Here is a 13,704-nt window from a genome sequence, read left to right on the forward strand (position 1 = left end):
CACTGACATACTGGACCAAATACCTTGACTGACTCTGCTTTCTGATCTTATCTCCAGGCCGAAGCTGCCCCTTCCAGTATGGCCGCCCCGGCCAACGGCAGCGGGGCTGTTTCAAGCAACGGGAGAGGCGTGTTTACGGTGACGGACTCGCTGGACCAGCCCAAGCTGAAGGGTCAGGGGAGGATGAAGAGGACACGGTTCAGCATCAGGAGACACCTGCAGAAACACGGGTTGGCCAGTGCTGACAGCGACAGTGACCTGGAGGACGAGCCGAGTGAGTCGTTATTCCCATGGTGTTAAATATATTCGTGATGGTCTCGTTTGGGAGGAAAGTTTTGTTTTGTTTTTATCCTTTAACCTAACGGGTAAATTATTTGGAATAGGGGGCTCAGTGATGAGGTCGTGCACCTGATGGCTGATAGAACAATGTTTAGGTGGCAGCAAATTCAGTGTAATGAAGGCAAGTCAGTGCACAGACCCAGACCAGGTTGTGCTTTCAGCCTCATGCAGCAGCGACAGCCTCCCTCCGGCTGCAGACTCAGTGTTTGTGGCCGCTCTGTTTAGGTTGGTCCGACAGCGTCACCAGCCAGCACAGTCTGATCCCCAGCAGGCTGGTGGAGCTGAGGACGGTCACTCCCATCGGCCAGTGTCAGGCTGGTGAGTTTGTGGTTGCAGGCGTGTTGCAGTGTGGACTGTGTGCCCAACGCGGCGGCCTGCCTCCTGCTGCCCAGTGTGCTTTGCTGTGGGTTTGATTTGAGTGGCTTTAAGTTCTCTTCATTCACGTGTGCAGAACCAAACTTACGTCTGTTCAGGAGATGCATCTAATTTCTTTTAATATCTCTTAATAATGACACGAGTAGGAGTTAAGATGGTCCAACAGACAGCTCATGTTTGTGATGAGCTGTGTTCTGCTGCTGCAATAAACAGACTGTGTTTGGCGTCTCGGCTCCGACCGCAGATTTATTTTACATGCAGAAATCTGAGGAGTGATGAGATCACATCTTAACCCCCCCCCCCCAGCCGGAGCCTGCAGGTGGATGCTGGGGTGGTGGTGGGGCTGGAAGTGTGAGCGCAGCACTGGTGCAGGGCAGCGGTGGCAACGACAGCCCTGCAATGCAGCTTAAATAGACGCCACATTGGGAGGAAGTGTTTGTCAGGCGATCGTGGAGAAGGACTCTGAACTAGCTCGCAGGCGTCGCTCCATTCGTCAGTGGCCAAAGAAAATACATCATTTAATTAAGGAAGAAAATAATTATAGGCCTTTTAGTTTTGCTCCATGCAAAGAAATAGATTTAAACAAAACATAAACTATCGACTGTAAAATACAGAATTAAGAAAAAATAAATAGAGAGCTACAGGACTTTGTTTAGAGGCCTTCTTCAAGGCATGAACAGCTAACAAGTGAATGCAGCCTTAATGCAGAACACTTGCGTCAATCAGTTTAGCTTGTGTGGCCAAGCATCAGGGGGATTGTAGTCCTAAGTTTAGTGGACTACAAGTTGAAGACTTTCTATAGAGAACACTCAGTATATCGAATATACAAAGTTCATAATACATACAACAACATTGAACTAGCAACAATAGAGATATATGCTGTGTAGACATCAGGCTACAGCCGTCATAGAACATGACATACAAAATCTATTTCAGTTTATTCATAAAAAAACACTCATGTCAAAATCCTCATTAAGGGGGCGCTGGTTTAGCTCAGTTGGTAGAGCGGGCGCCTCATATACAGAGGCTGCAGTCCTCGTCGCACTGATCGCAGGTTCGACTCCCGGTCTGCCGATCATTTGGTGCATGTCATCCCCCGCTCTCTCCTCCCAACATTTCCTGTCAATTAAAAGGCAAAAAATAATCATAAAAAAACAAAAAACCTTAAGACCCAGAAGTTGCAGTGTTCTGAAGGAGTGGATCCAAAAGAGCTCTCTCTGGCATCACCCCCTCTATGAAGAGTGATCTGCTCTGTGCCCTGGAACCTACGGTGTGTAGGGTGTGAGTGGTTATTAAAGTGATTCATATCTTTGGAAGCTTTGTGTTCTACAATCCTTTGTTTAACGTAGAACATCTGAAATAAGAAGTCGAGTAAAACCCTGATTAGCTTTAACCGGACCACTGAGGTTCCACTAAATGCACCACTTAAAAGTTCAGCTGATTGAAGGGAAACAACCCTGCAACATCTGCCAGCGTGTGGCCGTTCACTTTCCCTTTTAGGAAAGTCCTGCACATCAAACAGAGCTGAGGTTTTATGTGGTGAGATACAGCAGCCTGTAATCATTTTTTCCGCAGTGAAACAGATGCAGGAGGTTTTAAGAGCCTGAGGAGAGCTGATGTTTGTTTACCAGGCTCGTGTCACATGATACATGAGGAGCGTCACAGGAACATGAGGCTAACAAACATCGACTATAGACCAGTTTAATCAGAATGACATTAAACACCTCGTTCAATCGCTTGTATCTGTAAAGTACAACTCATTTTAATTCATCTCAGGTGAGTAAGGTGTCGGTCTGCACGTTTCTGCTGCTCGTAGAAGGTTTATAAGTCCTGTCTGCAGTGCTGTCTTCCCTCCAGCTGCTGGTTCATCTCTGCAAAAGTGCCTTCAAAGCATTTTCCAAACACCAGTGCATCACAGTCACAGTCAGCATCGTACTCTGGTGTGCTGTAAACAGATTATGTTAAAGGGGAACCTGGTGTTTTTAAACCTGGGCCCTATTTTTGGATGTCACTGGCTACCTGATCAAAGGTCGTCCACTAAAAGTTCTTGTTGTTTCCACTGACAGGCTCAGATTGTTCTTCTAAGTGTGTGACAACATGACAGAAAGGATCCCTACAGAGATAGACCTTTTTGTTACAGAGGAAGATGATTGTTTTAACCACACACAGACGTTACATCGCTCTCTGCACACACACCAGACTCCATTCATAAAAACAGTAATTTAACCTCACAGAACCCACAGGAGTTGCTGGTTTGCGCTGCAATTTGTTTGGGATGTGGTGTTATAGTTTGGTTTCTAAACCAAAACAATGTTTGTTTTTTGTGTGTTATGGTGTGTTCAACAAACAGATCAAGGCAGACGTAGACCAGCAACTCCTGTGTTCTGTGAGGTTAAATTGTAGTTTTTATCAATGGAGTCTGGTGGCTTTGAAAAGATTGATTTATTGGCCCTTTCTGGTTTAAAAAAGCAGCTCTCTATAGAAAAGAATCCCTACAGAGAGAGACCTTTTTGTTAAAGGTACTGGACACTTAGTATAAAGGGCCTGGGTTTAAAAACACCTCTTTAAAACTTTACTCTGATAGCCATCAGTTGGCCTCAACTTCCAAAACCTGGACTAGTTCCTGCAGTCTGAACCGGAGTTTGGAAGGATTGTAGTCACTGTTTTCATTGCATTGTACTGATAAAAAAAATAACTGTGTTTCAGGAAGCGGCTCGGTGCGTAGTCTAAACACCGGGGTCGGAGAGTTGTTTGGAAACACGCGGTTCTGGCACGGAAAAGACTACTGCAACTTTGTGCACAAGGACTGGATCCAGCTGGAGAAACCATTCGATGGTGAGCACACTTTAAGTCCTTACCGGAGAATCTCTCGCTACCTTAACGTTTATTCGTGCCTTCTCACAGTCCTGCTCGTGCTGTTTTAGATTTCATTGACAGACACACAACTCCCAGAATGCCTTGGCACGACATCTCCTCAGTGGTTCATGGGAAAGCTGCTCGAGACGTGGCCAGGCACTTCATCCAGCGGTGGAACTTCACCAAGGTCAGAGGTCATGCTGCTGCTGTTCAGAGAGACGAGATGCTTTAACTCACTCGGCTGTAGCTATGGGATAGATTTGATTTAAAAAACTGCATGAAGCCTGCCGAGACACGGACACGCTTCCTTCTACGCTATTCTACCATCGATTGTGTTTATCGAGAATATGTCTCAACCACTTTGTGAAAGAGCAGCATGGATCTGATCTGCAGCCTCCACATGGCTGTAGTGTTTGGTGTGAGCTCTGTTTCAATCTGTTCTCAGCTGATGAAGCCGAAGTACGGCTCGTTCCCATGTCTGCTGCCAAAGACTCACACCACCGCCGGAGAGCAGCGATACCAAGTCCCCGACTGCACCCCCGCCAAAGTCCAGGTTGGTTCTGTACCAGTGTGTCATGTGGAGCTCAGTCTGTATGAAGGTGCTTCTCTGCTTCCTCTTGATTTCTCCTTCACTTTCTAAAACCAAACCCCCTTTATACTTTATTGATTTTAATTTTCAGTGTCACACCTCCACAGTCATGCATGCAACATGTTCACGCTGGTTACACGACAAATTAAAGGAGTGTCAGTGTGCTTTTAAAGATCACAGTGCTGTTACGCTGCATTCTGGAAAGATTTAGTTTGGGCATAAAGTGTTTGGTTTTGTTGCTCCTCTCCACAGACTGTGTCCCAAAAGTCAAACACAAATATTTTGTCCAAGACGATTCTAGATTCTTCTTGGCAGAGAGCACGTTAAAGGTTTTGTTTACTCTCTTCCCTCCCGAACTCCGACCTGCTCCTCTCTCCTCTCAGATCCTCCGCTCCGCCTCGGACTGGTCCGCCGGCATCAAGTACCACGAGGAGTCCATCCACCTCGCCTACGTGCACACCATCGAGAACAGCCAGCACTTCATCTACATAGAGGTATTCATTCACTGCAACGCCACAGAGATCTACAATGAGGCATCAAACGACCGCTTTGAACCAGTGTGACAGTGGATGTTGAAACTGTTAACACAGACAAATATTATTATAACTCCTTTATCTACCTCTTTTTAATGCTGCAACAGTCTTTTTCTGGGCGTGGCCACCTTCACTGTCCGTCATAACTCTGACTAAACAGGCTAACAGCACCGAGCTCCTCACTAGCGCACAGCATGACTGACCCGACCTGTCCATGGAGCTCGCTGCAACATTGCTGTGATTGGTTAGGTTCAGACGAGCATCACCGTTTGTTATTGGCAGCTGATCGGCCTATCCTATTATCTTGTACTGGAGGGGGCGGGACATCTGTGTGTTTGATTGGACTGAAGTGGGAAGAGTCTTTCAAGGTGCATTTATTGTCGTCTGTGAACCTCTTGGTGAGCTACTAAAATCCAGGACTTTACCTGTTGGAGACCCCTGGTCTATGGTATCGGCACAGAACAGGTGTGTGTAGTTCATGGACACTGGGAGTTTGCAGTTCCAAGTATAAATGCAAAGCTGGCAACACTTTTAGTGGTAAAATCTTAGCAGCCAGTGTGCTTACAGAGGAGTCACATTTCATCTGAAACACTGTCAGATTTATTCTTGTTTTTTTGACTCACTTGTACATTTTCAAAAGCAAACTGCGTTTCTAATCATCAGGCAAACTGACGTTTCCAGGCACATTAGTGTCTTAGTGTTTGCTTTCTGAAGGGAGCTGAAACCTCAGTGCAGCCACAAACTGCTCACTTAGATTTGACCGGGCTTTTTGCACAAGTGCATTTGCTTCGAGAGCTGTTTGTCTGTTTCATTTTTATGCTAAGCTAAGCTAACTCTCTGCCTGTTGCATTTTTATATCAAAAGGACAGATAAAGGAGGGAAACCACATTTTTTCTTATCGAACATGTGGGTAGAAATGTTCTTTATTGCACTGGTCTCCCAGTGAGGTGACATTTTGTTTTCAGACAAGCAGAAGAGAGAATTTTACACTGACATGTAAAAGACTTTTTCCACTTTGCAGAAGATAAATGTGACTTAAGACGAGAACAAAAGAAAGTTTTGTTTTTGTTGTTTCCTTTCAGAATCAGTTCTTCATCAGCTGTGCAGACAACAGACACGTTTTCAACAAGATAGGAGACGCTATTGCTGAACGCATCATCAAGGCGTACAGGTAACACACACACACACACACACACACACACACACACACACACACATGCGCGCACAGTTTTTCTGCAGAGAACTACAGGTCCCATTACTTAACATGAATTGTTTTGCATGGTGAATAAAGTAATCAACAAGTTGGATCTCGTCTGTGACCGGGATTAAGACTTGCTGAAGCAAACACCACAAACACTTCGATGAACTCTTCAACTTTTTCAGCTTGCTTTCATCATAATACTCAGTTTAGACAATCAGTAACCAGGTTTAGGCCAGCACAAGTCAGGCTCAGTCCACTGAAACCAAGTTTGGGCCCCTAAAAGAGGATTAAGGCCAGCGAGAACCAGGTGTAGGTCACTGCAACAAAACGTAAAGGCCTTTAAAAACATGTTTAGACCATCAGAACTCCAATGAAGAAATAAAAAAACAAGTTAGGAGCATCAAACTGTTGTTCAGATCACTCTCACTCCCAGTGTCACATTAAATTCTCTAGGCCATTAAAAACACACGTTGGCTGCAGATTGTTTTTAACTTTACCTTGAAACACAGACACACATGGTAAAAGCACTCGCACGCTCTCTTTCTCTTTGTGTATTTAATCTTATCTCAAACTTATTTCCAAGAAACACACACACACACACACGCACACACACACACACACACACACACACACACACAGAGTGCATGTTGATGGATGTGACCCTGTTGCTCTGTGTACCTTCCACATGACTAACAGACTGATTTCACATCATACTTCCTGTTTGACTCGGCCTGAGTGAAGATTTATTTAAATATTTTCCTCTTCGTACTTCAGCCTCCCTCTCCCTCTCTCCCTCTCTCTCCTTGATTCTCTCTCCCTCTCTCTCTCTCTCTCTCTCCCCTTGTCTCTCTCCCTTTCCCTCTCTCCCTCTCTCTCCCTCTCCCTCTCTCTCGCTCTGTGTGATGTTTTGGTGCCAGGGATATTAGAGCTTATCAGAGGGAAACACATGAACTCACACCGGCTCTTCCACACAAACCTGAGCTGGTTTCTTCGACAGGTTTCCGTGTAGAAACAGACCCAGGACGTTTAATAAATGATAAATATTTTTAAAGGTTAAATGAAGGGAAAGTGTTCAAACAAACATCCACATGGGAGTTTTTACAGGACGTCCAAACAGCAGCAAAAAGAGTTCAGTGATGACGTTTCTGAGGTTTTACATCAGCCAGAAATTAATCTACAAATCAAACATTACCGTGACATTCGGTGTATCTGACGCACTTTTGATGCATCCTAAGAAGTGGGCTGTATCCTATAAACTGGTGCGACCAATATACCAGTATAAAATGCAGAGAGAGGTATGTTATTGTGTATTTTACCCAGAGGATGGCGCTATAATCCAGCTAAAGCTTCGTCACGGACACTCGCCGTCATGATCACCGGTGCAGCCGCCATCCTCGCAACAATAAACGTGAGCGTAGGCTGAGCTCATCCACCGCACCGGTAGCTAGCAGGAGTAGAAACGTGGCGACAACAGATGGTAGGCTGTAATTTGTATGACTGTGATGTGTATTCCTGATTTTACAGAACTACCTATTAAAGCTTTTAAAGTGATCACCTCGAAGTTTGTCGTGTAAATAAATCCGTTAGGTCACTATCTATCGCCCAATGAGGTAACACAATATGGTCCACTGATGAAAGCCTTTGCATCTGCAGTAATTAGTATTATTATGGGCTGGGTGTCTGTGGCGGCGCCCAGTTAGTGACGCGTTTTCCATCAGCTAGCAGTGGTTGGTCTGCCAGAGAGGGTAGGCGGAGCTAAGCGGCTGCTTTTCCGCTCTCTGCAAGTGTTGCGAGTAAACAGTAATCTACTATGGCTGAACAAACAAAGAAAAGATGGATGACTACAGATACAACTTCAACAAGAAGTGAAAATCCACAGAAGAAGAAACAAACTCGACGCTCAGATGAAGCAAACAGTCTGAAAAGGAAAGCGACCGTCAGCCAGGAAAATCAAGAGTTACAACCGGAGCCGACCATGGACGGTTAAATTGGGAGTGTGCTCCTGTAATTACCGTTTATCGCCATTAGGTGCCGCCAAAGAGAACAAAACTGAGATCTTTGAGCTTGAATCTTTAGGACCCAGTACTTAAGTGCCAGTTTGACAGCTGCTCAAACTTCAGGGGCGTGCTAACTTCATAGAAATGCCAGTTAAAAAGCATTCACACATCTACAAAACAAACAACCACAAAAGCAGAAATAATCAATGAAAATTTAATTCAAAATGTAAAATATGAAGTAGTAATAGTGGACTTGTTTTTCAACGCTGTGCAATGTTATTGACCTTGAGTTATGCTAGCGTAACGTTAGCTGTCTAGCTCTCAGCTGAGCCAGAAGTGTTCAATGAGCTGAGCTGAGAAATTTTCTGGAGTAGTAAACAATGGTTTTTTTGCATGCCTTATGGACTCGTAATGACAAGAGAAACTGGATTTTAATTACAAAATGCTTGAAACATTTAATTAAGTTTTTTTTCTTTGGTACCTGCTGAGCTTCATTGGTTCTGGCCTCCACAGTGTCCATTATATCCTGATACTGGACACCTTGCCGGCCATCATCCCTTATTTAGAGTCCTTCTGCAGCTGTGGTGGATAAACAGGAAACAGTAGATAAACATTATGCTTCATATAAAAATGGCGTCCCTCTCTGTCTTCTTTAAACTTTTTCAGGGAGGGTAAAAGGTACCGAGTGTACGTGGTGACGCCCCTGCTGCCCGGCTTCGAAGGAGACATCAACACTGGAGGGGGCAGCGCCATCCAGGCCGTCATGCACTTCAACTACAGGTGTGTGTGTGTGTGTGTGTGTGTGTGTGTGTGTTTTACCAGGTGACATTAAAGCTGCTAAGAGCCCACGTGATGTTTGAGTTACATTGACAAGCATTAAATCCCTGAAGGAGCCACTGATAGATTACTGTAACACCTCTTTTACCACTCAGTTGTAAACCCTGTATGTGTGTGTGTGTGTGTGTGTGTGTGTGTGAACATACCATTCCTTTTGAAGCTCATTGTCTCGCCTGCATTCTTGAGTAAACACTCGGCCCTCCCCGTGCAAACACAGCGACACACAAAGGCTTGTATTGTTTGCAATGTGGATGTGCCGCTCATCCACCTGTGTGTGTCTGTTCACCTGCAGGACAATGAACAGAGGAGACCACTCCATCATCTCACAGCTCAGGAGAGAGAGTAAGTCAGCGGTGACGACAGCTTTGACCTCATGTTCACTCTGTGGGACTGGTTTCTGTGGGCGGGGCCTGGAGAGACGTTGGAATGAACAGTTGTTTGGAAAAGACAAAAACGCTCCAGACAATATGTAGCAGGCTTGTTGGTTAATTCTACCTTATAGGGGAATTATGGTATTTTTTATGTTCTCTGTCAAAGGTCGTCCACTAAAAGTTCTTGTTGTTTCCACTGACAGGCTCAGGTTGTTCTTCTAAGTGTGTGACAACATGACAGAAAGGATCCCTACAGAGATAGACCTTCTTGTTACGGAGGAAGATGATTGTTTTAACCACACACAGACGTTACATCGCTCATTGATCACATGCATTTGCATGTAAGGATTAGGTTGCATTAATTAAAAAGTTTAGAATTGAAGACTAAATATTCTGCACATCAAAAATGCATGAAATCTTAGACTTCAGAGTGTTTCTGCCCTCCTGGATCAGCAGAAGTTCCCCATGTACATCTGGAGGAGCGGCTGTGGTTCACGAGGTATAGCGGGTCCACTAACCAGAAGACCTGCGGTTTGATCCGCGTCCCCTCCAGATATATTGAATTAAGTCTGTCATTACAGCTCTGCAGAACCAAACCCAAATGCACACACAAAACCACTTGTATATATAAAGGAGCTGAAACGAGGAGGAAAACACGGCACATCTGCATCCTGCTTTTCTGTATTTTTAGATAATCCATGCCTTTAATTTGGTGAATACATGAACTGTAAACCTTCTAATATCCTCCCATGTATGAGTGTAAACTGCAAACAAGACACTAATCTACTTCTAAACCTTTAACTGTTTGTTGTCCCCAGTGGGAGACCAGTGGATGAACTACATCTCCATCGCTGGTCTGAGGACCCACGCCGACCTGGAGGGGAAGCTGGTCACCGAGCTCATCTACGTCCACAGCAAGATGCTCATCGCGGACGACAACACCGTCATCATCGGTGAATCATCTCAGAATACTTGATACTTTGATGTTGGAGCAGCAGCTTAAATTTCTCCATTAGAGGATTAAAAGATGACAGACGTAATGAAATATTCCTCTGACACGAGACTGAACATGTATAATGGAGGAGAGAGAAACCAGAGCTGCAGAGGGGGACGGTTATCCTTTCATATCAGAGACCGAGGAAAGATGACATTTTAAAAGCATATTTGTAAAACTAAAGTAATTAGGAAGGTTTAGAGATCCAGTCTGCAGAATGAACACGACCTGAGACTCTAGCTTCTTATACTTTCCAAACACTCATCAATAAATGTGCGTGCTCAGTCTTTAATGACGGTGATGCAGTCTGAAATCAGGTGTCACAGCGCCCTCTGCTGGCGGACTCTCTCCTCTAAATTGTCCTGTTCCTGCAGGTTCTGCAAACATCAACGACCGGAGCATGCTGGGAAAGAGGGACAGCGAGGTGGCGGTGATCGTGGAGGACACAGAGACGGTGACGGCTGTGATGGACGGTCAGGAGTACCAGGCGGGAAAATACGCCCTGCAGCTGCGCCTCGAGTGCTTCAAGTAAACGAACATGCTGGATGCTCCTCTTTTTATTTAATCCAGAGCTTTACTAAACATCTCTTCACACTTTTAATCACTGAAACAATCATTCTTTATTTGCATGCAGCTGCGATGCTCTTATTTATATGTTGAGTCCTTTTATTTTGGATTCTATCTTGCAACTGACAATCTCAAGGATTTCAGTTCTCTTGGGCGCCCCCTAACGGCGATATACGTTTACGTTGTTGTGAATCATTAGTTAGTTTCAGCGCTGCAGGCAAATGAAAAGCCTCTCTTCTGTCTTGGTTTTTGAGAATGTTGACTTTAATGTTCTTTTTTCTCTCAGTTGTTGTGTAAATTCAGAATCATTACTGCTGCTTCTGGTTGCCAAATATCTCAACTCGCAATTTCCTGCCGTGTTTTTCTTCATGCCTCTCTCACTTCCTGCTCTGCGCTTCTCTCAGGACCATTTTGGGCGCTCACACTGACCCCTCCATCGACGTGTCGGATCCCGTCAGTGACCAGTTCTACAAGGAGGTCTGGATGGCCACCTGCGCTCGCAACGCCACCATTTACCAGAAGGTCAGTGTGGTCGTACATGTCCTCTTCAAAGCAACAAAAGCAGTAATTTAATCGTGGTTTACAGAATACTGCTTTAGATCTGAACTGAGCATTAACAACCAACGTGACAGAGGGTTATCTGTTGGAAGGTCAGATCCACTCCTCTCCTCCTAACCCTCTCCTGACCTGTCCGCCCTTTGTTCTCCAGGTTTTCCGCTGTCTGCCGTCCAGCGATGTCCGAAACATCTTTGAGCTGGAGGGCTTCCTCTCCAAGCCGGGTCTGGACAAGGAGGACCCGAGCCGAGCTCATGAGGAGCTGAAGAAGATCCGCGGCTTCCTGGTCCAGTTTCCTCTTCAGTTCCTGTGCGAGCAGAACCTGCTTCCTCCCATCGGCTCCAAGGAGGCCATGGTGCCCATGGAGGTCTGGACCTGAGAGAGACAGACTCAGCTGTGCATTCATGTGTTCACACACAGCATGTGGAAGGCTTACAGGTCCATAATGTCCACTCTGGTGCCATTTTCGGAGTCCTCACGGCTGAAAACTGCTGCTCGGTGTTTTTAAAACCACAGCTTGGAAGGAGAACCGTCTGCAGGCCGTTACTGACCCGTCAGATATTTGATGATGAAACTAAATAAGTCATATAATATTTAAAATTCTCACTTGGATGTTTGTGCATTAAAAAAACATAAAGTTGGTGCAGTCAATCTGTGCTGTCCTCATGAGTCCTACAGCTAAATTACACTGAATTATGAAGTAATACTTTGAGAGTTTGAGAGAGTTCGACCTGTTTGAGTTAAATATAAAGAAAAAACTCGACTTGTAATAAGTTAATGTTTGTACCTGAGAGGACAGTCGGCCTGTAAGACTGAACCCAGGGTGTGAAATACAAGGAGCGACTAGAAAACAGACTACAGAGTTCACTGCCTGACTTAGCAGCACAAGCCGCCAAAACGACTTCCAAAATGGCGCCAGCTGTGGCCGTGAAGAAGCCTCTGTCCCAGCAGTGCCACTGAATGCACATAAATAACATTACACTCACAGTCATTGGAGAAACATGGAGACTTATACGTACATATAATATACACATCCAAACACAGACGCGTACACACAAACATGGAAGCCGACCAGCAGACGGAGCGGTGAACTCTACGGTGCCTGACAGCCGGGCCTCATGTTTACAAGAAATGGCTTACTCCTCCATTCTCTTCATAACACTATGCAACGTTCCAGGGCTGGCAAACGCAGCTCTGACTCTTCTGTGTCGAGAGAGGGCGGTTTGAAAAGACACTAAAAGACACTTTTACGATGACGAGCGCGTGGAGAGGGGGATGAAGAGCTGGACGGAGCCACTTTTAAGACGTACGTCTGAAATCTCTGAAGTCCTGCTTTTAGTATTTATGTGGAACAGGAATCACAAGTGCCAAAGACGATGATGTTATTCAGTACATGCATTCATTCACATTCCTCACACTGTGGATTTTTCATGAACCTTAAGTGACCTTTTTTTAAACCTCTGATCTGGTCGTAGTAGTTTTGTCCGTAGCGCTTTATTTATCATCCTGGGAAGCTTCCTGGAAAGAACGACTGTCAGCACTTAATAATTAAAGTCCCAATTAATTATGGAGATTTTATCAAAAGTAACTTTCCAGAAACTGCCAGCATATTAAGGACTCCAGTAAAGCGCTACTGATCTCTTTTGAACTACCAAACCCACCGATAATTCATGCATGATGAAGTTTATTATGATGCTGCGTTTCTTTTAATGTCAGAAGGTGGAAATTGTCCTGTTAGGTGACGGTTTAGCGCCTGAAAAATTACATTAAATTCACCATATTCCCGCGGCGGCTGAGCTATCTTGTACTGCTGTCTTCCAGCAACATTAGCATCTTTCTGCTACTTGATTGAGCACCTTAAAAGACAGTTAAAGGGAAAATCTGACGGACATCAGACCGTGTTTCAAATTAAAACAACAAAGTTGATAACTCATTACGTACCGACAGCTGAATCACAAGAGCTAACGTTAGCTAAATCAACCACTGCCTAGCTAAAACTTCTGTTATGTGCTCGTTAGCAAGGAGTTACACCTTTGTGTTTGTATCGTGTAACACTGTCAAATAAGAATGTTAGCTAGGTGATTAAATGCTAATGTTAGAATTCTGTCTGATGTCTCTCCAGATTGTGACCATCCATTGTCTGTACAGGTGCTGAATGATCGGGCACACCTGGAACATGGCAGTTAAACATCATAACAAATGGTCGCCATGGGAATATTGTCAATTTAAAGCTACGCTACCTTAATTTCTGATGTCCAATTGGAGGCAGTGGAACAAACTGAAAATCTTGACGCATCAGTTTTTTAAAGACGCGTCGAATAAGTTAGCAAAAAAGTTGCCTGTCCAAACACACAGCAAGAATAGAACATTAGCATTAATTTGTCGGCCTGTTCGCGGATGTGAGTCATATATTCTCTCTCTTTAAACTCAGTTTTTGGTCTCCACCAACTCTAGAAGCTCTTTAGTTCTTGGATGTTTCACCTTACTTCA

At 44.7% G+C, this 13,704-nt stretch overlaps 1 protein-coding gene across 2 annotated transcripts in view; it reads left to right on the top strand.

The window, feature by feature from the left end:
* The window catches only part of pld1b (phospholipase D1b), a 37,516-nt gene extending 25,647 nt beyond the window's left edge, over positions 1–11,869 (top strand). For both annotated transcript variants that reach the window (XM_069666879.1, XM_069666880.1), the window contains 12 exons: positions 58–274; positions 3,421–3,549; positions 3,639–3,757; positions 4,016–4,123; positions 4,543–4,653; positions 5,775–5,863; positions 8,557–8,670; positions 9,020–9,069; positions 9,917–10,051; positions 10,467–10,620; positions 11,064–11,181; positions 11,369–11,869. In XM_069666879.1, coding sequence (XP_069522980.1) covers positions 58–274; positions 3,421–3,549; positions 3,639–3,757; positions 4,016–4,123; positions 4,543–4,653; positions 5,775–5,863; positions 8,557–8,670; positions 9,020–9,069; positions 9,917–10,051; positions 10,467–10,620; positions 11,064–11,181; positions 11,369–11,593 — 1,569 coding nt within the window. In that variant the 3' untranslated portion in view covers positions 11,594–11,869. The remainder of the gene's footprint in view (positions 1–57; positions 275–3,420; positions 3,550–3,638; positions 3,758–4,015; positions 4,124–4,542; positions 4,654–5,774; positions 5,864–8,556; positions 8,671–9,019; positions 9,070–9,916; positions 10,052–10,466; positions 10,621–11,063; positions 11,182–11,368) is intronic.
* The last annotated feature ends 1,835 nt before the right edge of the window (positions 11,870–13,704 follow it).

This window comes from Semicossyphus pulcher, unplaced genomic scaffold, assembly GCF_022749685.1.
Source record: "Semicossyphus pulcher isolate SPU_LCO1_2020_fin unplaced genomic scaffold, fSemPul1.0.p SCAF_18, whole genome shotgun sequence".
In the NCBI taxonomy this organism is placed as follows: domain Eukaryota; kingdom Metazoa; phylum Chordata; class Actinopteri; order Labriformes; family Labridae; genus Semicossyphus; species Semicossyphus pulcher.